Below are 22,643 nucleotides of genomic sequence, written 5' to 3'. Positions count from 1 at the left end.
AATGGAAAAATTATTCAGTCATCAAACTTCAAAAATTATTCAGTCATCAAACCTGCCTACATTTTGTCAGAAAGCGATGCTACTCACTTTCAACAATCTTTCCACATTTGTGGACAGCAGCTGCTCAAAAGAAAAATCTAATTTTCAGGTTCCTAATTTATGGATCAAACTGTTTAAGTCAGCAACAGAAATAACTTGTATAAAATTTCCAAAAAAAAAAACAAACCAAAAACTGGAAGATATGAGAGTGACAAATTAAACACTGAAACGCAAGGCTTGCGATTGAGAATTAAAATATTCTCTACCTTTACAACATATAGCATCCTGCAGCCTGTATATTTATCACTCCAGCCACCTGTTCTACAGCTTATATACAATAAAACATAGGACCTCTAAATTATTTTTTTTTCTTCATCTTTTCTGACTTAAGAAAGCTAACAGCAAGTAAGCCCAAGGCTGATGTTTGTTAAAGAGATTTAGAGCAGACCCTCCTGATTAAGGGTAAATTGGAAGCACCACTTTGTCATAAACAACACGTGGTGAAGACTAAAACTTCCCAGCTGTTTGTGATGGTTTGATTCGGATCACCACCAACCTTGTTTAATGAGATGAACCAATGGACCACAAAAGCAATTCCTCAGTTGAACAATTAATATGAGAATGGGAACAAGAAAAAGAGATATATTTTTCTTCTTATGAACCTAGTCCTTCCTCCAAACTCACAATATTATTCTTAGAAGAAGCATAATTCCATTAAATAGTTGTTGAGGAAATGGTTTTCTTATCTTTTGAAAAATCTTAGAATCTAAATCTTAAGTTTGAACAAAAACTGAATCAATTATTTCCTAAGCAAAATGTATAGCCATGACAACTTTTAATTAAAACAACTGAATTTCTTAAAGCAGGTTGGCTTTCTAAAAATAATGTGTTATATACACACCTAGAAAAAGAAAAAAGCCATGGAAAAAAGGCTTGCTAACAATTTCAAAAAATGTAGATGTGCTACACCTACAATTCATCTACATAATAAAATTGGCTTTGTTAAGTTATTCCACCCAAGCAAAATTTGAATTTGTTTTCTTGTAACTAAGCAGGAAGGGAGTAAGAGAGAAAGTGATTGTTTACATACTCTCTGCATTTAAAAAAAATATGAAATAATTAGAGTAATTAAATGCAATGGAGTTCTCTTTTTAAGACAACTTTTGTTTTGGCTATTAGCTGTTTCATGTTTTCCCTTCAAAGCATGCATAATTTTAAGAAAACAAGAAGAGCTAGACTTACTATTCAACAGCATTGCTAGCTGATTGGTACCTGTCAGTGAAATCAAAACATTAACAGATGAGGCACTATGACCTGAGTAATTTATATAGCTTAAGTTTTCATAAGCACTTATTTTTATGCCCACTCCAGAACTGCCTGTGCAGCCCTCACCACTGGTTTAGTGAATATATCAACACCAAAAGTGCTGTTGTGGGAAAGCCACAAGTGACAACTTATCAGCTGTCTCACTAGAGGCACTAAAAAGCATCGTAGAACTTTTCGTGTGATTTTTGTGACAGTAAATCAACAAATTTGGTGGCATTATGAATGTCTGAGAAATGCTCTTGTACAACCTATGAATTCTGGTTCATAACAGGAAGTTATGACAGCAAAAAGTGCAATGTGCTTTTGACATATGCTAACAAAGCCAAGAAGAATGGAGAGTAATTGATTTAAATCTCCATGCTTTGACCAACAATGTAAGGCAATGGTGATGGCTAGAGCTGGGAAAACTCTCACCCTCTCTCTTCCTCCCCTGTTCACTGTCTACAGAAAATGACTTTGGGAGCAGGCATTGTCTAGGGAAAAAAAAAAAAAAGAAAAAAAGAAAGAAAGAAAGAAAGAAAGGAAAGACAGGACTTTGCCTGAATCTGTTGCAGCAAAGTAAGATCTCTAAAGAAAGGTGACTGAACTGTAGAAGATAAAAAACAAACAAACAAACAAAAAAAAAACAAACAAACAAAAACTTTTAAATCTGAATTCACAGAGATATCAACTATCCTGCTCCAGAACTGCAGGAGGCAGATACCCAGATATCCACAAATGAGATAGTCAGCAAGGAAAAGTACATGCAGCATGGGTCAAGGTCACAAGGGGTTTTCAGACCACCAAACTGGGTATCAACACTAGGAAAAACATGGCACACACGCCTCCCCTTTATGCTGGTATCCCAGAAAGGATGAGTTTAAACTACAGTAAGAATCCAAGATTTTCCATCTTTATCAAAGGAACCTACAATTTCACAAGAAGTTGCAAGAATGCTAGGCTAAAAACAAATAAATAATTTAAATTATTCTTAACAGCTACCAAGGCAACTTATAGTACAATATGTGGAGCGATAGAGGACTGTAGCAGAAGTGGCCGAATTACTGACTTTTCCTGGATAATTGGTAAATGAAGATTAATCCAGCATCTTCAGGAATGCTATGCAGTTTCAGAAACTTATCTACTATGTGCTAAATAAGACTCCCAGATAAGATATTTTTTGGACAGACTGTGCCATTTTTACAATAATGCATAGGAAAACAAACCAAACTGATGAACAGTGGCAGCTATCTCAGACACCATCTATGGGAACACAAGCAGTGAACAGAGGAGCATTACATAAGGAGCATACTGTCCATGCTATTTTGTAAATATGGTGCATGTCCAGGGAGGGAGTCAAACCTTCCTCAGCTTCCTCATTCTAAGTGAGATATCTTGATGGAATGCACTGGAGTCCATCCAGGATGGAGAGAAGATCAAGAGGAGAATAGGAAAAAATGACAGCTTAGTATGGTTTGGGAATGAATCACTCTCAGATAAAGGGATTTCACTCTATACCCATTACCAAGGGAAAAAAAGAAAAAAAAAAAAAAAAAAGAAAGGAACAAAGCTAAAGATTAAACTGTAACAAGTGGGACAATATTTAAAGATTCAGATGCTTAGCTATAATGAGATTCATTCAACTAAAAGAACATGGTGATAAATCATGTGTAAGATCTCAAGACTGAAACAGGATGACAGTTCTAGGAGAAAATCTGAGCAGAAGTGAACTGTGTATGAAATTACAGCCTTTTGTCCCCATACAACGTGGATGTTTGACACTACTTTTATTTGCAATTAAGTATGAGTGTTATGTAAAAGAACATGAGTTTATCCATTACTTGATTATCTAAAGAATCAGACAAAACTATTCCAGGATATCTGATGTCCTTGCAGACAATTACGCTCAAAAACTTTATTGATGGGACCCAGTATTAGGAGGTACAGAGCTTCCCCAACTTCTATATTAGACAGCAAACAGAAATCTCTCATCACATAGTTACCATTTTTGGAATGTTATTTGCAAAATTTACTATTTTATTTCTCCTATATAACTAAAGTTTTTCAGAGTAAGGATTTTTCCACTGTGCTTACAAATGTGTGTTACCAAGAAAATGGAGAACAGCTGTTCTGTTTCTCAAAGCTGCAGCTTTTGTTTTTGCTTTACTGGAGTTTATTTTTTTGGATGATGGTGGTAGTGTGAACTCCTTTTATCTGAGATTCATCCAGTGAAAATTGCACTTGTCAATGCACTTCAAAAGCAAAGTAAAATGTTCTTTACCTTGTCACATATTTAAACAGAAAGTATGTTTACCTTGCATACAACAGTGTTGAATACACATAACATTATGTGATGAACAGAGGCAACACAAACAGGTATTTTTAGCTATCCTTTTCATCTTTATTATTTTTTTTAATTAAAAAAAATAACTACTATATTTTTGTGGAGAAGAAAAGCTAAGAGCTTGACCAAAGATGCTCCCCCAGTTATCCAATTTTACAGGGAAAAAAATTGCTTGAGTCAATATTTTGCTCTCCATAAAGTAAAATACAGAGTGACTTCCTCAATTTCTACTATAACCTCTGGAAATCCATGTTTACTTTTACACGGAGTTTTGTCCAGGAATAACAAATGAATAACAATTCATAACAATTAAGAAAAATAAAACAGATTGGCACAGCATCATTTGAAAAACAAACCCAAAATCTGTTACATCAGTTGGTTCTTACAACAAACTTAATAGCTCCTGAGTGATGGAAAGTGGGTGAGGGTGTTCTGTCGTTCTTATTTACCAACTTCTGATAAGAAATGGCATAACTTTAGCCCAGATCTAGTAACTTGGATCCTTTTCTTCATTCATATTTCATTATCACTCTAAAAAATGAGAACCACACAAAGTGAAAAACCCAGTTTTTGTACCTAAACCTTTCTGGCATATTCAGAAAGGTTTTATTCTTACCATTATAATTCTGTCTTTCAGTCTTTTTGTTTTGCTTTGTTTTTAAATTTTTGTCTGAGGATTATATATTAGTTTTCTTTGTTCATTTTACTTTTTACTTCTAGCCTTTATTCCCTCATGTTTCAGTAGCTATGTACTTAATTAAGTCCAACAATAACGCAGAAGGTAAAGGTAGAAAAAAAAAAAAAGAAAAATTCTGATGTTCATATTTCATTAATAGTGAAGGAAGGAGGGCAATGTATGCAATGTGGATATTGAAAGTCCAAAAAATTATTTTAAGACTGGGGAGATTATGAAGAGAAAGCAGTGGTGTACTGTAAAATTGGTTATTAAATGGTTGGACTGGGCAAGTCTTCTTTTTATAACTCATTTTAAAGAGATCTCAAGTTCTTAGTTGCCAACAGGAATTATTGAATTATTAATACCAACTTGTCTCAGTAGTGTCACAAAGATCCCAGTCTTTTGAAAATATGATATTTAACACTCAAAAACTACAATTTGCACTTCGTGTCATAAAAAGATAAGGGGTAGGCTGAGAAACAGATTTAAGTGCTGCATACTTGATCACTACATGTAGCTGAAGTAGGAGCTGTGGCTGAGTTAGGTCCCCAAGTTATTTTGCAGTGTGAAAAGCAGGTGGAGAGTAGATGTCTCAGAAGGGAACTCAGCCATGTGTAGGCTGTGTGGAAGGATGCTTAGCCGCTGCGTGACTAGAAAGACTACACAAGCACTCCTTTGATCAGTTCTGTGTTGTCTCAGGTGGAGGGTGTCCCGATGAACTCTTTTCTGAGTAATGCTGCCAATTCAACAGAGGAGGCACAGACTAACACTGACCAGAACAGCCTGGTGTAAGGAACATCTCTGAAAGGTAGGGGATGAGAAAGACACTGAAAGCAGGTGACTCACTACCCAGACGGTTGTCTTATCCACTAGCAAACGTACAAAACAACACAAAAAGGCAGCAGCTCTTCCTCCTGCATTTCCAGTGAATTCCCTTTCGATATGCTGACAGAGAACACCCAGTAGATTAAAACATACTCAAGCGAGGCAAGTGAAGGAGGGCTTACTGTGAGGATGGGCACTGGGTTTTAAACTTCTGCAGAGTGGGTTGGAAGAGCTTCAGTTCCCAGGCAAAAGCCAAAGCAAAGGAGCACAGGAACCTGCAACTGTTGTAGAGCTGAGTGCCAGCAGAATTAGGCAAGGGCATCAAGGCTGAAGGCTGAGAGACAAGCACCTACGTTCTGCAATTAGCCTCATCTTGCACTGTTCTGGCATTTTATGGAGCCATTCCTTGGTCATTACAGCTTGCTGCAGAGGGTGAATATGTTCCTGCTAAGGGCCACTGAAGACAACAGCTTTCTGACAAAACAGTAATTATTTATTATGCAGACAAAAGTGTTAAAAAGATATATTGGCAGGAAACTGAAGACGGCAAAGTTCAAACACAAAAGATGTAAATTCCTAGTAGTGAATCTATTTAAAAACAAAAACAAACAAACAAAAAAAAACAGAGCAGATCACTAAAGAGTGTAAGAGATTCCTAATTAATAGAATTGTATAAATCAAGGTCTTTTTTTTTTTTTTTTAAACAGTCAGCCACAACTTTGAAGAGCAGGAAGAGGAATCCCTACAAAAAAATCCCATGGATTATGGTTTCATAAACAGTACACGACTTTATTAGTCCATTCTAATCTTTAGATCTATGAATTTATGAGAAATTTAAAATACATTTTGGATTAAATTTCAATTCATATCTATAATTCCAATTTATCTAAGGTAGATTTTCATTGGCTTTTTCCTCAGATAAGTATCAGTCCTACTTAGTTTCCCTTCCCTCACACAGTCATAATGTAATTTAAATATATTTAATCAATTTCTGACTGAGAGCAGTGTTTAAGCATAAACTTAAGCATATAACTGGAGCCATTTCTTGTTCAGACAAGGGGAACTCTTACTATGAACAGTTAACGTATTTCATCTGTAACCATTGCTTGAGGCAGAAGGTGCAGACATTGATTAGTAGCTTGCAGAGGAGACACACAATTCTACTTAAGCGGAAGAAAAATCAGCAGTTTTATTTCTCAGAACATATGGTTTTATTATCTGAATGACAGTTTCAAAAATATACCTGATATAAACAGAAAACAAAGAATCACTTGTAAAGTGGAAAGACAATACTATAATAAATGTAGGCACAAATGATTTCCTTTACATGTATATTTATGTATACAGACACATAAATATGCGTATACACAAGCAGATATAGATACTGATTTTTCAATGGGCCTTTTCAATAGCTAAGATGGAGCCCAAGGAAAACTATTCTGAAAACTAATGGCCTTTCTCCAATTTCTCTTCTGTAACTGAAGAGTAACTGAGGCCTGAGGGAAATGAGCTTGAGCATTCAAGTCTGGTAGGAACAGAGGAGGAGGATTTCTTGGGATATGGTTACAGTCCACTTATGAACATAATAAATGTTGCTTGCAAAAATGGAAATAACCTTAAAATAAACTTCACCATTAAAAGTAAAAATGAAAATAATCTCCCTTATATTTGTACATTAGTTTTGAAATGCTGACATTTTTCCACAGACAGGTTTTTCTGTGAATTGTGATAGATTGTTTTGCTACTGTAATTCCCTTGCTTTAGAGAAAGAGCTTGGTTTTCAGACAGTCAGCTTTTTATTGAGACAAAAGAACGAAAACAGGCATGAGACTGTCTCTTCCAGTGTATTTTTATTTACACTTAGTTCTTGTTATGTTTTGTCAAATATGAACATTTTATAGATAAAGTACTTCCACAGTTCCAGAGAGAAATAGGCTTGTCTCCAGGTTTTAGCTGGACTGTTCTCATATGCTTGCTCTCCCTTGTAAGATGGGCCTTAGCTATACAATAAACTATGTTACACATTGCTTTGCATTAAAAATTCTGACTGCATTCAGAGATTCACTACATTCAGTTCCATAACAGTGTCACTCATGGCTGAAAAAATAACTCTGAAGATAGGATTAATGTATATAATCCCTTTTTATAGTGTTGTTTTTCAACATGAGAGGTTATTCTTTTGAATTCACAGACCTCAGTTCCTAAACCCAGGGGCTTATAGCACTGCCTGCTAACAATTCATTAATACAAAATGTTCATCTTTACTAGCTAATCCAACATGATTTTGAGATTTTCACTGACTTTTAACTTTTTCCATGCCAATACGGTATTTATCATACTAGCACTGACACATGATTTGTCATAAAGCACAATACAGTGATACATATACACTTCTGGGATAATCATTTACAAGTTTAACATATCTGAAAATTTGCCCTTATCTGATCTGTGATATTTTCACTTCTTACTTAGTAAACTAGTAATGTGCAAGAAAATGTCATACCATATAAAGGATAAACTAAGGATTGATGCAGCCAATTCTCCAGGGGTGGCAAACCCAAATTAACTAGGAGGCTGTGAAGATGCATCTGGACCCTTGTCTCTGTCTCTCCTTCTCCCTGTTAGCATAACAAAGTCAGTTCAACTGAAAGGCCATATTGGGAGGTGGAAACGAGCTTGCAAATATGTTACATTTTTAAAAATTAATGATTTGTATCTCCCTATGGAAATGAGAGTATTGCTAGATTGTGACAAGCAGTTCTTCAAGAGCTAAATCCTGGAAGGACTCCAGACTGAGGTCACTGGCTTTCTGCAAAACCAGCCTGCAAAACTGGGAGGTATTTTACAGTCTATGCTGCTGAAAAATGTATCTATCTTGGCAAAATTTTCTCATTCAACTTTTTGACCTTAATCCTTCTACCCTCTTGAAAATTATCACATACACTTCTGAAAGCAACCTTCTTTTCCACCAGTGGCTTTTTCCACCAGACAAAAAAAAAGATTTATTTTTTCTTGAGAACTACATGTGAAGGAAAACAATTCTTTTTTCAGTTATTAATTATTAACACAAGAAAACAAAGTTTAGGAAGCTACTATTTATGTTGTTTCTACTTTGTCCCTCCAGAGTACCCTTCCAAATACCTTCATTCCAAGCATTAGAAAATGCAAAGATGTACATTGCAGCCATTGTCCAACGGACTTGAAGAACTCTCTAGAAACATAGGCTATGGCTCATAAAAACAAGAATGTGCTAAGATTCTTGCTAAGATAAAACAACTGTGCTAAGAAATAAAAGAGAAATATTACACACAAGACAGAACAGATGCCATTATCGCTTAGCCCTGATGAACCAGCTAAAAGCAACATCAGTTTATTTATCCATGACAGAATAATATATTTTGGTTAAAACCAAAACAAAACTCTGAAGCACTGAAAAATTTCAGAGCTATGCCTCAGCATGTCCAAATGCTCTGTGTCAGCTACTTTCTCAGAAAGGGTATTGAGGGCTACGGAGGCAGCACTGGCTGATCATTTATCATCTGTACCACGGCACTGATGCCACTATGCTGGCTTACTCCCATGCCCCTCTTCTTGCTTTCAGTCTGTGCCTTGTGCTGGAAAGTACAGAAGATAAAAGTAGCAGGACCCCTGCCCTAAATAAAATAACTGAGTAAACAAACAAACAAACAAAAAGAAAGAAGCAAGCTGGCAAAGGAAACATAAATTAGCTGGTCTGCTTTACTGGAGATGGGTACCGGAAGAATGGAGGATGGTGATTGTTAGTATGCATATACCTGAAGTCACCATGTGTCATTTTGAAATTTGGGCAACACCAGGACAGTATGCCAAAGAAGGGCAACACCAAAAACAGTGGCATAGAACATTATTAAGGCTGTGGTAATAGAGAAGTCACGTTTTTTATTTTATTTTATAAACAGATTCTTAACAGTGGAATAATTGCTGTGATTTTATTTTTCATCCTCTGTATACCAGGTCTGATCTAAATCAGCCTGGTGTAACTTCTTTGAGCATAACCCTACTTTTCTTTAAAAAAGCAACTACAGCAAAACCACAACAACGTATAAAGAAACAAACAAAACAAAAGTAGTTTCAAAAACCTGAATAAACCTTACTCAGTTTCTAAAATTTTAGGTTCCTTTAAAACTTTAATTACTCACTGCTGCAGATGTGCAGGCATTCAAGATAACATAATTATAACTGATTCAGCACGTATGCCAAGGTAGTTCCCTTGTGAAATGATGGTTTATTGTTTTCTAATGTCACTGTAGATCAAAGAGAAATGTTTCAAACTGTCTTCATGGCATGAGACATTGCATATCAGAGCCATCAGATCACCCAAGTTGCTCTCTAGGAGGACTGCTCCCCTCCATAAACAACTAAAGTTACATAGGAAATACATTAAGAGAGATTTCTGTACATACAGACAATTGCACAGAATTTCTGGCTGAGGGCACATTTATTGAATTACCTCCAAACTGCAACTCTATCCACAAACTAACAATCACTCAAACCCTGAACAGTCTGGAAGCACGATCATGCTCATTACTCATACTGAACGAAAAAGTCATCTCCTGCTACAGGAGCATTAACCCCAGGGCCAGCTGGAGGTGCCCGGAGCCCGGTACCACTGCAGGTTGGACATGAGATCTCTGAAAGAGGGAGCAGCAGTCCCTGCCCCGCACTGCTCCCTTCCTACCCCCTACCCAGCCGCTGCCGCACCACAGCCCGCAGCACCTGCCTGAGGAGGCCGCGAGCTCCAGGCTCAGCACGAGCACACGAAGGCAACTCGGGCCTGACACTGGCAGCCCAGGAGGGCAACTTCATGGCTCCAAATACTTGAGGAAGGAAGCGCAGAAGTCACGGGCAAGCAGTGGTCAGGGGAAAACAGGAGTGAGAATGAACAGCAGGAGAGGGGCATGAGAGGCAGGAGATGGAGGTTTAGGAAAAGCGGTGATACGCAAGAGAGCAGATAATTGATATTTGAGCTGTGCAGTCCAGAAAGACAGTCAATTCTCAATTACCCATGGATGATTTAACCTGAATTCTGGATTAAGTACTGCATGGGCTAGAGACACTAAAGCTGATTCAGTAAAGAGCAAGCTTAGGTCAGATAGACTTAACTAATGCATGCAGAGCACTGTGTGAACACAGCTATGTAATTTCTGGGGCCAGCTCAGCAGTACGGTGCCTTTCAGGAGCAGCCTGAGTTAATGAGACCTGATGAGTCTCAACTGACTGCATGCAGAACCACTTACCTTATCCTGCATCTGCTCCCCAGCTTTATGTCATTGAAAACAGCTGCAACGAGCCTATCTGTTATCAATGCACCTCCACAGTACAGCAGTGCTACTAGCATCCCTGTGTGTATGCAGGTGAGTGATAGAGAAAGAGGTCAGAGTCAGACCTTCACTGTTGCATATTCCATATATTTTTCTTAAAGGTACAACACTTGTGGATCATCTTCATGGAGCATTCTAAGGATTCCTGTACTAATGGTCCTTCATAATTTAATCTTAAACATATTTCTTATTATTCATTCTGGAAGGATATTTTCAAATATTTGTTCACTATTTCAACCTCTATGTCACTGCTTAGTCTGGTTATTGATTAGAACTTGCTGTCAGCAATCCTTTTAGCTATCTATTTGTTGTTGTTGCTCTTCCCTACATCTTCTACCATAAAAATATACATAGTAGGTATTTGAAATGTATATATGTATACACACACATTGACACATATATATGTATAGGTAATATGAATCAGTAGTCAATAATCTGATAAGGAAGTATACTCATCACAGGTGGCCTAACCAGCTTCCTGCACTGTCATCCACTGTTATGCCACCATTGGCAACACCTTTCAAACCTACTGCCCAGTTCTGTTCTGCAACACTGTACAAAGCAGAGATTATTCTCGCAGATGATCTAAGGTTTGTAATCATTTTGGTTGCAACATTTAAAAAACAAAACAAAACAAAAAAGCTTGTTCTAGCACTAATCCTAGCTGACAGCTTCAAGGCAGAAGGTCTCTGTGTGAAAGAAAATAAACAAGCAATATAAATTTTACTTGTTGTAGGACACCATTTTTACCTAACTCAGAATGAACTGTAATGTGGCAACTCATGCATTTCAGTTGTAATACCTGAGAACTTGCTTAAGCGATCTCCTAGTCTTTCATAGTTACCTTTGAGAACCTGAAATGGATGAGTATTGTTCACTTTTGAAAGAAGGATAGAGAACCCAAGAAATTTTTGATGAATAAGTCTGAGTTCTGTTCTAAAACACATTATCCATCAAACAATCTGTGAGCAAAGGAAAAAATAAGAGGTAGCAGCCAACAGTTTACCAAGAATAAGTAATAACCAATCAACTGACTTTCATCTGGAGCATAAGATTTGTTAAGTGAACAACAGGTAGAAGTTATGTCTGATACCCTGAACAAGGCTTCTGCCCATGTGAAATTAACACAAGCAAGCTAGGAAATTTTCATCTAAGAGGAAATTAAACTCATTGAAAAGCATAACTTAAATGAAGTACTATGTGGAAAGGCAATACCAAGTGAAGTTATGTACAGATTTGTACTATATCAAATATTAATCACTGTTTTCATTAGTTGCTTGGTTGATGTAATAGATGGTAGATTTAGTACAATCTCAATGATACCAAACCCAAAAAGCTGCAGACACTCAAGAAGACAGGAACACAGTTCAAAGTGGTCTCGAAAAAAACTAAGAATTAATTCAATAAATGCAAAGCATTCAAATAACTTAGCTGAATAAACTGGATGAACATAGAAATGGATTGCAAATGACTGGACAGATGGTCAAAAGTCTAGAAACAAGGAAAGAAATTAAAACAAACAAACAAACAGGATTTGTTTAGTCTAGAGAAGATTGAATTAACTCAGTATCTGCTTTAAAATATATAAAGCTATTGCTGAGAGAAAGAGAATAAACTGTTCTCAATTTTCATGGTGGTGACATAATTAGCCTAAATTGCAGCAGGGGATATTAAGGTTGGAGAAAAACATCTTTTGAGCTGCAAGGACTGCAAAGCAGTGAAACAAAATTTCTGCAAAGCTACAGAAAAAAATCCTGACTTAAAGAGCAGGTTAGACAGAAATTGGTCAGAAATTATTTAAGTCTAGCTGATCCTGCCTGAGGCAAAAATCTGGACTATACAACCTTTCAAATCTCCTTCAAGACATAATTATTACACCTATCATTTCTTTATGGAAAAACAAATACAAAAATAAAAAAAAAAGCATGGAAAATAACATCGAATGCTGTGATAATTCATAGCATCATTTTTCACAGAAGTTGAACTGTTGGTTTGCATAAAAATATGATAAAGTACATTTCCTATAGCTAACACATTTTCAACTTTTAATTACTTGATAGCAATAAGGAAAAATGAGAAAGGGAGAATGAGAAACAGCGCCTGCAGACTGGCTGACTATATTAGAAGAATACCACTTACTAAATAATTTTTTGCAGTTTCCCAAATCAAGCAACTTTCTCTGAGCTAAGTTACTGCTGTTGAAATCGGTCCCTCTTTGTCACTGCAGTTTCTCATAGTATGGTATTTTCACTGGAATGACAGTGCAAAATAGTTGGGTAGCACTTCATCTTCTCTGTTTTTTCTTCTACAGCAAACTGCCAGCCTCAATTTCTTAGCTAAGATTTACAGAGCTTGCTTTACTTTAACTGGCATACCAGGTTTCTCAGAAGTTTTGGGCAGAATGGTAGTTAGATGTGCATTGTAACATATGGATGCATAGTATATGGGAAAGATAGGTTGTGTGAGTGCTGGGATACCATTATATATTTAAAAGTATTTCATATTGCCTAATACCAGTTAATCCCAACAATTAACCTAGAATTCACATTCCAGGTCTAATGAATATGATGAGCCTGCAATCAGGAGTAACACCAACTGAAGAGGGAGATCAGAGATGTTGTGATGGCAGGAGGTGACAGTAATGCAAAGCTTCAGTCACACAGTGTTGTGATTCTGAAACTGGCAACGTCAGGCATATATGCCTGCCTTCCCCATCTGGTAAATGTTGGTAAAAACCACTCTGAAGAATAAAATTAACACCTCCTATCATATGTTTGGAAAGAGCTAAGATAGCTTTTTGTTAAAGGAAGTCTTGGGCTTATTTAAAGAAATCAACAAGCATGCAGAGAAGGATGATTTGGTTCAGGCAGGTTATGTGAATATCTGAAATATTTTTGAGAAAGTGCCAAAATAAAATAAAATTAAGAAACTTGGTAATGTTACATAAAAAGAAAGGTTTTCTCCTTAATACCTATCTAAATGGTGGAAAAACAGAAAAGTGACAGTAGGCACGTACTCTATTCTTGCAATGGAAATGCATTTAAAACAGATGAACGAAAAGATTTATATTCGTAGCAGGTGGTAAGTATCTGGAGCTTGCCGCCACAGGAGGTTGTGAAGACCAGCAGCTTCAGAGACAACCCAGACAACAGGGCTGATAAAAAGATGCTGCTAGGCAGTAATGTGTCTCCTGATATCGCTAAACCAGCATCTATGGATGCTGAGGGTGGGGGCTAAGGCAGTACAAGGGGAATGCCGCAGCAAGATGGTGCACTCCCCTTGCGTGGCCTGGCCAGTCAACACCACCAGGCACACCTTGCCAGGCGAGGCAGAACTCTGTTTTGCCCCAGTAAGGTATTTCTTATGTTTCAAGTGTAATGAGACACAATTTTGGTCCCTTTTAGAAACCTGGTTATTCTTTTATTTGTTGTAGGTCTATAAAATGCCAGTTCTGTGGATTTAAACACTGAAAGATCTCCAGCAAACATAGAGTTAATGAGACTTTTTTTTTTAAGAGTAACGTTGTTCTCAACCAAATTCATGCCAAATCCTATATATAATGTTTCATTCTTTTTCTAAATTATAGGGAAATCTGTAGCGTTATAAATAGATCCTCTTTCAGTAGTAAACAGGAAAAGGGTTTGATTTGTTACTGTGTTGGCATAATATATTATTTATGTTACTAATCCATATTTTTTTTCTAGCTGCTGCTAAGAAGACTCTCCAAACACTTGACTTTTTATCTAAATCAAGAAAAAAAAAGTACTAAAATTCCTTTCACGTCTGCATCATATTCCAATTATTCAGTCATCACAATTTTCCATTGAAATGAGAAAGTCTGAACAAGTTGACAAGGTTGAGGCAACACAAACAGTTCAGCTGAGAATCCAACTGCATCTCCCCCTAGGGAGTAAAAGGGCATAAATTCTCTGTGTCTGAACAGATTGCTCCCCACTGGAGCAAGGGGGAAAACAGAACCACATCCTAACTCCCCAAATTGTGTTAGTGATGCAGACCTTCTCAGACACCACAACAGAAATCTGTTCCTTGCTGAGGCACTGTGGCTTGGAAGATAACACAGACCAAAATGACTGAACCTATTCATAATGCACAAGACAAACTTTAAGAATTACAGATGTCATAAACCATGCTGAAAACAGTAATAAACTTGTAACAAGGAAAAAGAGGAAAAAAATAGGTAAGTCTTTGTACCCAGCTCTTACAGAAGCTGCTTTAAAATCACCCTTTCATATTTGGTCTCCCTAAATATTAAATACTACTTCACTACGTGGTGTTTCTTAGAAGCAATATATGGCTTTCTTCCTGACCAACTCAAATAAAGAGCTCTGTGCTGGAAAAGGCATACACATCTGCTTATTAACAGGCTTGTTATTCCTGTTCATTGCTCCTGAACTGTACAAAGAAGCCATTATCACCAAATTACAGTCTACAAAATGCATGGAAGAAAAACTTGGATGATTTGGATGGAGACAAAACAATACATCATATGCACAACGTATGTTGAGAGTTTTATCAAACAAAGTTGTAAGGAAAGTCACATATCTTTTTCCTCTCTTGGCTGTCACTTCATCTATTTCCTATGCTCCATTACCTCTGCACAAGCCCAGGAGGTGTTTGCACATAATACCATTTCATTCTTGACTGAATTTACACTGAGAGTTCCCCTCATATTATGCATACATACAATTTTGCATTTTATCACCTCTTAAAAAATCTTCTGAACCCCAAACAATACTTCGGGAGGCATACCTTCTAACCGCATTTTGAAAAAGGATCTTTTTAGTCTATAAAGATGCAAAGACACAAGACTTAAGTTCAAGAAATCTTTCTGCATTACTTATTTCCTAAAGGGACATAATTATAATACATTGTGCATGATTGTTCTCCTTTTGAAACTGTGCCCCTAAGTAGCAGTTGTGAGTAGATTAATGCCAGAACAGATAACAGTCTCCTCTTTGATGGCCAAATGGTTAAATGGCTTGGATATCTGAGATAACGTCTAACATTTCAGCAGCAAGAAACATACAATAATTTTTGCTACAATTGGCACCAATTTTATGCTTAAGAATAGGAATTACGAATAATGTTGTCATTGATCAACGACATATGCCAGGAATTTGTAATGCTGCTTAAGTGTGATCAAAATAAGTACAGCACTATGGGTATTCTGTGGGTTTTTGTTTGTTTGCTTGGTTGTTGCTGTTGTTTGGTTGGTTTTGTTTTGTTTCATTTGTTTGTTATTTTTGTTGTTGTTGTTTGGTTTTGTATTAATAGAATCAACAGTGTCTAAATAATTTGTAAAAACGTATGACGACAGGATCCCTGCCCTGCACAGTTTACAAGCTTTTTTTCATTAAAAACTCATGTAGTAAATCTGCATGATATCTGAGTGTCAGAACTGGCAGGTATCAATGGTAACAGAGAGTACACCAGAAAGGATGAATAAGATAATAAACATCTCTGTATTTGGGTGGATAAATTAAATGTATTATTTGTTGTACTTTATAGTCTGGGTTGGATGGGGTTAGAATTAGATGATCTTTAAGGTCTCTTCCAACCTAAACCATTCTATGATAATCTTACTTTTTCAGAGAAAATAGGTATGTAAAACAGCAAGATTTCTGAATAAATACATTTTGTTTCCTTATTGTATATTTAATGCACTGTATTACAAAAGGAGTGTATGAGATTATTTTTTTAAATGTTTCATGTAAACATACGATCTGTCAAAGCAGATCTTTTTTTTTTTTCTTTTCTTGTCCTGAAAAATGCTGTACACACACAACCTTGATGTACATCACATTTATTTCTATTTCTGTCTTACCTCTTCCATTCCCTTACTGAAATAACTAATAGAAATTCTAAGGTTTGATGAACAATTCCAAAGTACTGTGTTTTCTCTGTATTAAGATTACATGGCATGATTTGGGTAGCAGGGGGACTGTAGCGACGGCTTCTGTGAGCAGAGCCCAGCAGTTGCCCCATGTCAGACCAGATCTGGCAGGAACTGCCGCCCGCCCGTGGGGGACCCGTGCTGGAGCAGTTTGCTCCTGGGGGATGGATGGACCCCGTGGTACGGAGCCGTGTGGGAGCAGTGCTGGAAGAGCTGCTGCCTGTGGGCAGCCCCCGCAGGCTCAGTTCGGGAAGGACGGCATCCCGTGGGAGGGACCCCGCGTGGAGCAGGGGCAGAGAGTGACCGTGAGGGAGCGGCGGAGACGAAGCCTCAGGGACTGACCGCAGCCCCCATTACCCGTTCCCCTGCACTGCTTGGGGATGGGGGGGGGGGGGAGGGTGAATGGGGAGAAGGTGGTTTCAGTTTGCTTTTAGTCTCTCATTGCTCTAGTCTGTCAGTAATATGCAATAAATTACGTTAATCTCCCTATGCCAAATCTGTTTTGCCTTTGTCAGTAATTGGTGTGTGATCTCCCTATCCCTATCTCAACCCATGAGCACTTTCTCATCATATTTTCTTTTCAGTAGGGGGAGTGAGAGAGAGGGGACTAGTGGAGTTTAACTGCCCATCAGGTATCAGGTAGATCGTGAAACCACCACAATCATAAAATGAAATTCAGTTTTTCACAGAATTATAGAATTCAGTTAATGTGATTCAAAGTGCTATTCCCATTTCCCCAGAACTGCAAGGAGTAGAAGCGTAAACTTAGCTGGATTTTTCTCATAGAGAACTTTATTTTAAATAATGTTTGGGGGGGATTTTGATCATTATTTTTACATGACAGAGATGTTAGCACTGAACTATATCAAACTAAGAAAGTGAACTTTAACATTAAGTATTACTATATTGAAAAAGTTCTATTTATTAACCTGGATCACTGCCTATACATATCCTAGTTTTTCCTCATCAAAACACAGACGTGAATGCCTACTTTTTTTGAAGATATGTAAGCCCAATTAAAAAAATTGTTTGAGAAATTTTAATACAGATACTAAAAAGTAAAATGTAGTGTTTTAGAAATGACTTATTGAGGTGGACATTTGGCTTAATTTAAAATTCTGAAAAAAAAACAGGTATTATTAAACATAATTGAAAAAAATTTGAGAAATTAGCTATTCCCATCTTTTACCACCTGAGATTACTTCATTATAAAACAAGAACTAAAAACTGGCTTTAACATATAACCTTTAACTTTCTCAGCATTTATTTCTGCATTATTTCAGTAAATCTCTTCCCAATTAGAACTGTTTTTTTCCTTTCCCCAAACAGAAGATTAGACCACAGGCAGACACAGCATGGTGCTGCCGAGCCACAGTATGCAATGGACAGTTCTTACAGGAACAGGAACCCTCTCTACTTAGTGCATCTCTCACTGGAGAAAAAGAGGTTTGGAAAAAGAAGGGAAGAAATACAGAGATGGATTGAAATTAAGTCAGAATATCTCCAAGGAAAAAAAATCCATAGCAAAATATTAAAAAGATCATCATTTTTTATTGAGTGTTGGGGAAAAGTGCTTGTTTTCACATTATTTTTAACAATCTATTACAATTCTTTTGATGTATGAGGAACTGAAAATGAATTCTGCTGTTCATTCTTTTTTCTTCTGAGATAGTAGTTAAAAAAAAAAAGTTGCTATTTAGACATTTTTTGTGCTGGAAATGATAATTAGAGTGAAAAAGTCTCATTATGCAATGACAGTAGAAGGAAAGAAAGTTGAAAATCAGCTGATTATTAATCATCATAACCTAAACGTCTATTTACCCATCATTCTGAAAAAGCTGAAGAATCATTTATCCTATACATTGTTAAACAGCATCCCTGAAAATCAGTCCTACAGTAAAGCCTGACCATACTGCTCTTGCACTTTGGAAACAGGCATAGAGTAAAATATGAAGCCAAGAGAAAAATTTACTTCAAAAAAAAAAAAAACTTGCAAGAAAAAATACATGCTTTGTATTCTACACTAAGAGGTCTCCAAAGGCTGTCATGTTATTTTAATTAAGATTTGTGATTTTAAGATTGTCTAATGAAAGAATTTCAAAGGAATTAGGTAATGAGTACCCAAGGAAATTATAAAGTCAAGTGCACAACTTCCTTAGACTCCACTGACAATTCTGGTTTATGTATAAATCATCCTAATGATTAGAGACAATGTAGTTTTATACAAAAATACTCATAATTAAAATATAAGAATTCTTACCATGAAAAGAATTACTGGAAAATAATTTCATAAAAAATAAAGACAAATATACAGAATGAACCAACATGACTGAATCGATGTTTCAACGTGCTAGATTTTGTTTAATCTCAGCTAGACAGCTTAAAAGAATCACATTTGTTAGACATCATTCTCAGAAGATGAGTAATGTTTAATCTCCGCAGATTAGTGAAAACGTTATCATCTAAAAACTTCTTCAATCTGGGTGAAGGGGGGAGGGAGGAGAGAGAGGAGCGGAGGAATCGGGGACATGACGGGACACGCTGGCACTACATTTGCATAAATTCATCTAGATAGAAAAACAAGAGCAACCTTCTATCTTATAAATCTTTCTCCTTCACTGAATTTTAGCCCTTCATCTATATGGACCTTAAAATACCTGTGTCTGAAAGGAGATGAACCAACAGGCTTGCAAACTTCACCAATTTAAAATTTAACATTTCATTTTCCTGTTCTTCCTATCCCTTACTTTCCACCAACATTTCACCTGTCTTCTCTTAACGACAGCCATAAGACCTGTGAGACAATTTCAGATATATTTTCCCCAGCTTAAAGAAATGACCTAAGTCTTGGTTGAAACCACTTATAAATATGCAGCTTTTTCCATCCACATACATTACCACTATTATGATTTAAATGTACAAAACCCCCGTTATTCTTTTCCTGCAAGCCCTGTTCTCTCTACATTGATCCTATCAACAATACCTGTTGTGGACTATTATTGCAGATGTGCATAGTCCCGGAACAAGCAGTTTATTACAGCTAAGCAGAAGTGCCATTTCTGAGGTTGTAACATCAGGCCCAACATGGTATGATGTACTTCACAGCCATTTCTCAAATGGGCCAGCTGGCTGTGTTCGTTCTCTTTTCATCTTCCACTGCCTCCAAAGCACTCTCTCTTGACTTGCACCAGTGTGCACAAGAGATCCTCTTTACTAAATTGTTACTAAGCTTACCAATTTACTTTGCTCTAAATTAAGCCAGGAATATTTAAAAGATAGCAATGGCTGAGACAGTTACTTTTATTAAACTGACTCACAGCAGTTAAGCTCTCAGAGTTAGCACCTAGTACGTGTAGATATCGTTTGATTCTCATGCATCTATATTGTTGTTCATTATCACATGCTTTAACAACAGGTCCGGAAAAAAAAAAAAAAAAAGAAAAAAAAAGCCCCATCCGAAAACACACCAGGCAAATAAGCAAGTAATTCTTATGGGTTCTGATGCACTGTTATTTCTTTGCAGAACACAATCACTTTGTCAGAGCTGAATCCCACATCTGAATATCATTACAGGAATGTGCCAAATATACCAGTTTTCATCACAGAAATATTATGCCATATGGGCCACATATGAAGAGGTAGAAGGATTTATAAGAACAGTTAAAAATGCTATCAGTGCTGATCACGATGCTCAGTAGGAATTTAAGACAGACTGATAAGATGCCACAAAGGAAAAAAGTCCTATTCACATGCTCAAACATATGTCGAAACGTTGGACATTTACACTGAGACCTAGCTCCACACTGTGCCACCTTCAAACTATCTGAATAAATGATTCTGTGACATACCTAGTAAGATATCTCTGGAAACTCACAACAGGCCAAAACCCATCATTCTTCCCCACAAACAGAGAAATGATTAATTTCATCCTCTATTTATGTGGGTTTTTTTTAATTTTTTTTTTTTACCTTCCTTGTTCCTTGGTGCAAAAATATAACAGATTTTTCTCTGAACAAGAACATGAAACAAAAGTGGATCTTTGTGCTTCTTCAGAACCATTTTTTCCAAAATATTGAAACCAGCTTCTACTGTAATTAGAAATAAGTGCTGATCTTATTTTTTTTTTCAGAAACAGTGTCAAACTGTCCTGTTAAAACATCAAAAAGAAGACACTTTGAACATGAAAATACAATTTTTCACTTTACTACAAATAATATTGGAACATGATTTTTCTTCTTCCTTTCTTTCTTGCTTGCTTGCTTTCCTTCTTTCCTTCTATACAGAAATCAAATTAAACTATAACCTGGGGCTATGGTATTCAGGGGTGACAAAGAAGACATGTAGATCAGACAGAGGGAAATCAGGCAGCTTTCCAGTGTTCCAAAGGAGTAACGTCCTTTGGAATACAGATCTTTTGGTCTGGATATCCAGGGGCTAATGAATGGTGGGATCTTGTTGTTGCACAGTACTGGAAACCTGCTTGGTTTGCAGGGTTATGTCATGAATCTCACTCGGAGTATTTGCAGAGTCACTGTGTTGCCCATGGCATATTCTAGCTCCCTCCAATTTTCCAGTAGGAATGTGCCCCACCACAAAAACAGGGATGAGTTGGACCAAGTGTAGATATCTGTATCTGAGCTTGTCACCCAGTATATATTGAGAGAAGCAAGCCATTTCAGGGAGCAAATCACCTCACCTACTTTAGATGCTCACTTCAGAGCTAGAACCGTGGGCTAAACGACAGACATGCCTGTTTCTTTCTACTGACTTTGGAGATGAGTCTTGGTAAAGTTGTTAATCGACTTAGAATACTTGAATTTTAGGCAGTTAAGGTCTACTCAATGATAAATCAGAGAAGCGTGTATATATATAGTTATAAAAACCTCAAATGGAATCTATATTTTTTTCAACTCATTATGCTTATGTAGGAAACATTTCCATATCTAGAAATCAGTTACAACTATTTCAATGATTTTGACCATTCTACTGTGATATTTTGGTATGACTTGGTGTGTTTTATTGTGTGGTTCTTTGTTTGCTTGTTTTCATTATTTTTGTTAAGACATATTCTTTATTTTTTCTTGTTAATCACTTTCCACATTCCTGTTATCAGCAAACAAGGCCAGATCTGTGAAATGCTGAACAATTACAACTCTCAATTCTGTTGCTCTCCAGCATCTTTCTAGTATTGATTCTATTACCTAATTTCTACTTCAATGGATTTTTTTAAAAGGAAATCTACCCAAGGTTAGCATTGCACTGTATTATTGTGGATCAAAGCGCATTTATTACAAACTCATGATTGATTTTTAAGAATTGACATAATCAAAAAGCCTAATATCTGTAGTCATTAACAAATCAACAATGAAAATTTGGGATAGTTACACCCTGCCTAGTTAATTAAGCACACAAAAATGAATGGCAAATATTAAATATTTTTTCTTGTCACCCTGAATGGTCCTCCTTCCTTTTATTGACTATTTCTGGTTGGAGATTTTACAATAATCCCTCAAGAAAAAAATGGACAAGAATTATCTTTTCTTAAGCTGTACTTTTGTGAGCAGCACATAACTGCAACAACTGAGTCTGTTTATGCATTAGTAGCTATCAGCAAAACTTTTCTTAAGCAAATAGAGTAGATAGTTGCAATATTTGAACTTTATAAACCTCACTATGAATTCTATTCAGCTCAAAGATTTGACAAGTCCAGAAACATGAAAAAGAAAGTTGAGAGCTCAGTGAAGTGACTAAACCACTATGTATGAAGCTCACATTTTGCTGCACAAAATCTTTCATATAAGCAGAAAGCACATGAACATTAGGGGTGCCATGGTGATAAGCTAAATTGATCTTTTAGCTCAATATGAGCAATGGTCCAAAAAAGCAGCAGAATACAGTTCTAGGAATTGATTTGTTACCTTGCTTATTGTATCAGCTAGCTACAGAGACGGATGACATGCTTGAGTAAGCTGAAATAGCCTAGATTTACTACAGAAATAATTAAAAAACAAAACAACAAAAAAAAACACTAAGTTCTTCAGAACTCAATTGTTTAAGTGCTGAATTCTCTGGTTTAATTCAGAAAGATGCTTTAAAGTATTTCTTTAGGAAAACATGTAGTCATTTTGCTTTTAATGGAAATACTTTCACATTTCAAGCTCAATGTTTACTCAGCCATTT

The 22,643-nt window shown here is 36.5% G+C and overlaps 1 protein-coding gene across 22 annotated transcripts in view; it reads right to left on the bottom strand.

Annotated features, from left to right (window-relative positions):
• DMD (dystrophin) overlaps positions 1-22,643 on the bottom strand; it is a 1,239,454-nt gene that overhangs the window by 306,662 nt on the left and 910,149 nt on the right. Inside the window, exon 1 of one of the 22 annotated variants that reach the window (XM_013192678.3) lies at positions 306-427. The exons of the other annotated variants lie outside the window; for them this stretch is intronic. Within the exon in view, the coding sequence (XP_013048132.2) occupies positions 306-323 (18 nt within the window). The 5' untranslated portion in view covers positions 324-427. Of the gene's footprint in view, positions 1-305; positions 428-22,643 lie in introns of those variants that run through there. 22 annotated transcript variants of the gene reach the window in all.

Source organism: Anser cygnoides, chromosome 1 (assembly GCF_040182565.1).
Source record: "Anser cygnoides isolate HZ-2024a breed goose chromosome 1, Taihu_goose_T2T_genome, whole genome shotgun sequence".
Classification (NCBI taxonomy): Eukaryota; Metazoa; Chordata; class Aves; order Anseriformes; family Anatidae; genus Anser; species Anser cygnoides.
Note: the sequence above shows the minus strand (reverse complement) of the source record. Positions and strands in the feature narration are given on the sequence as shown.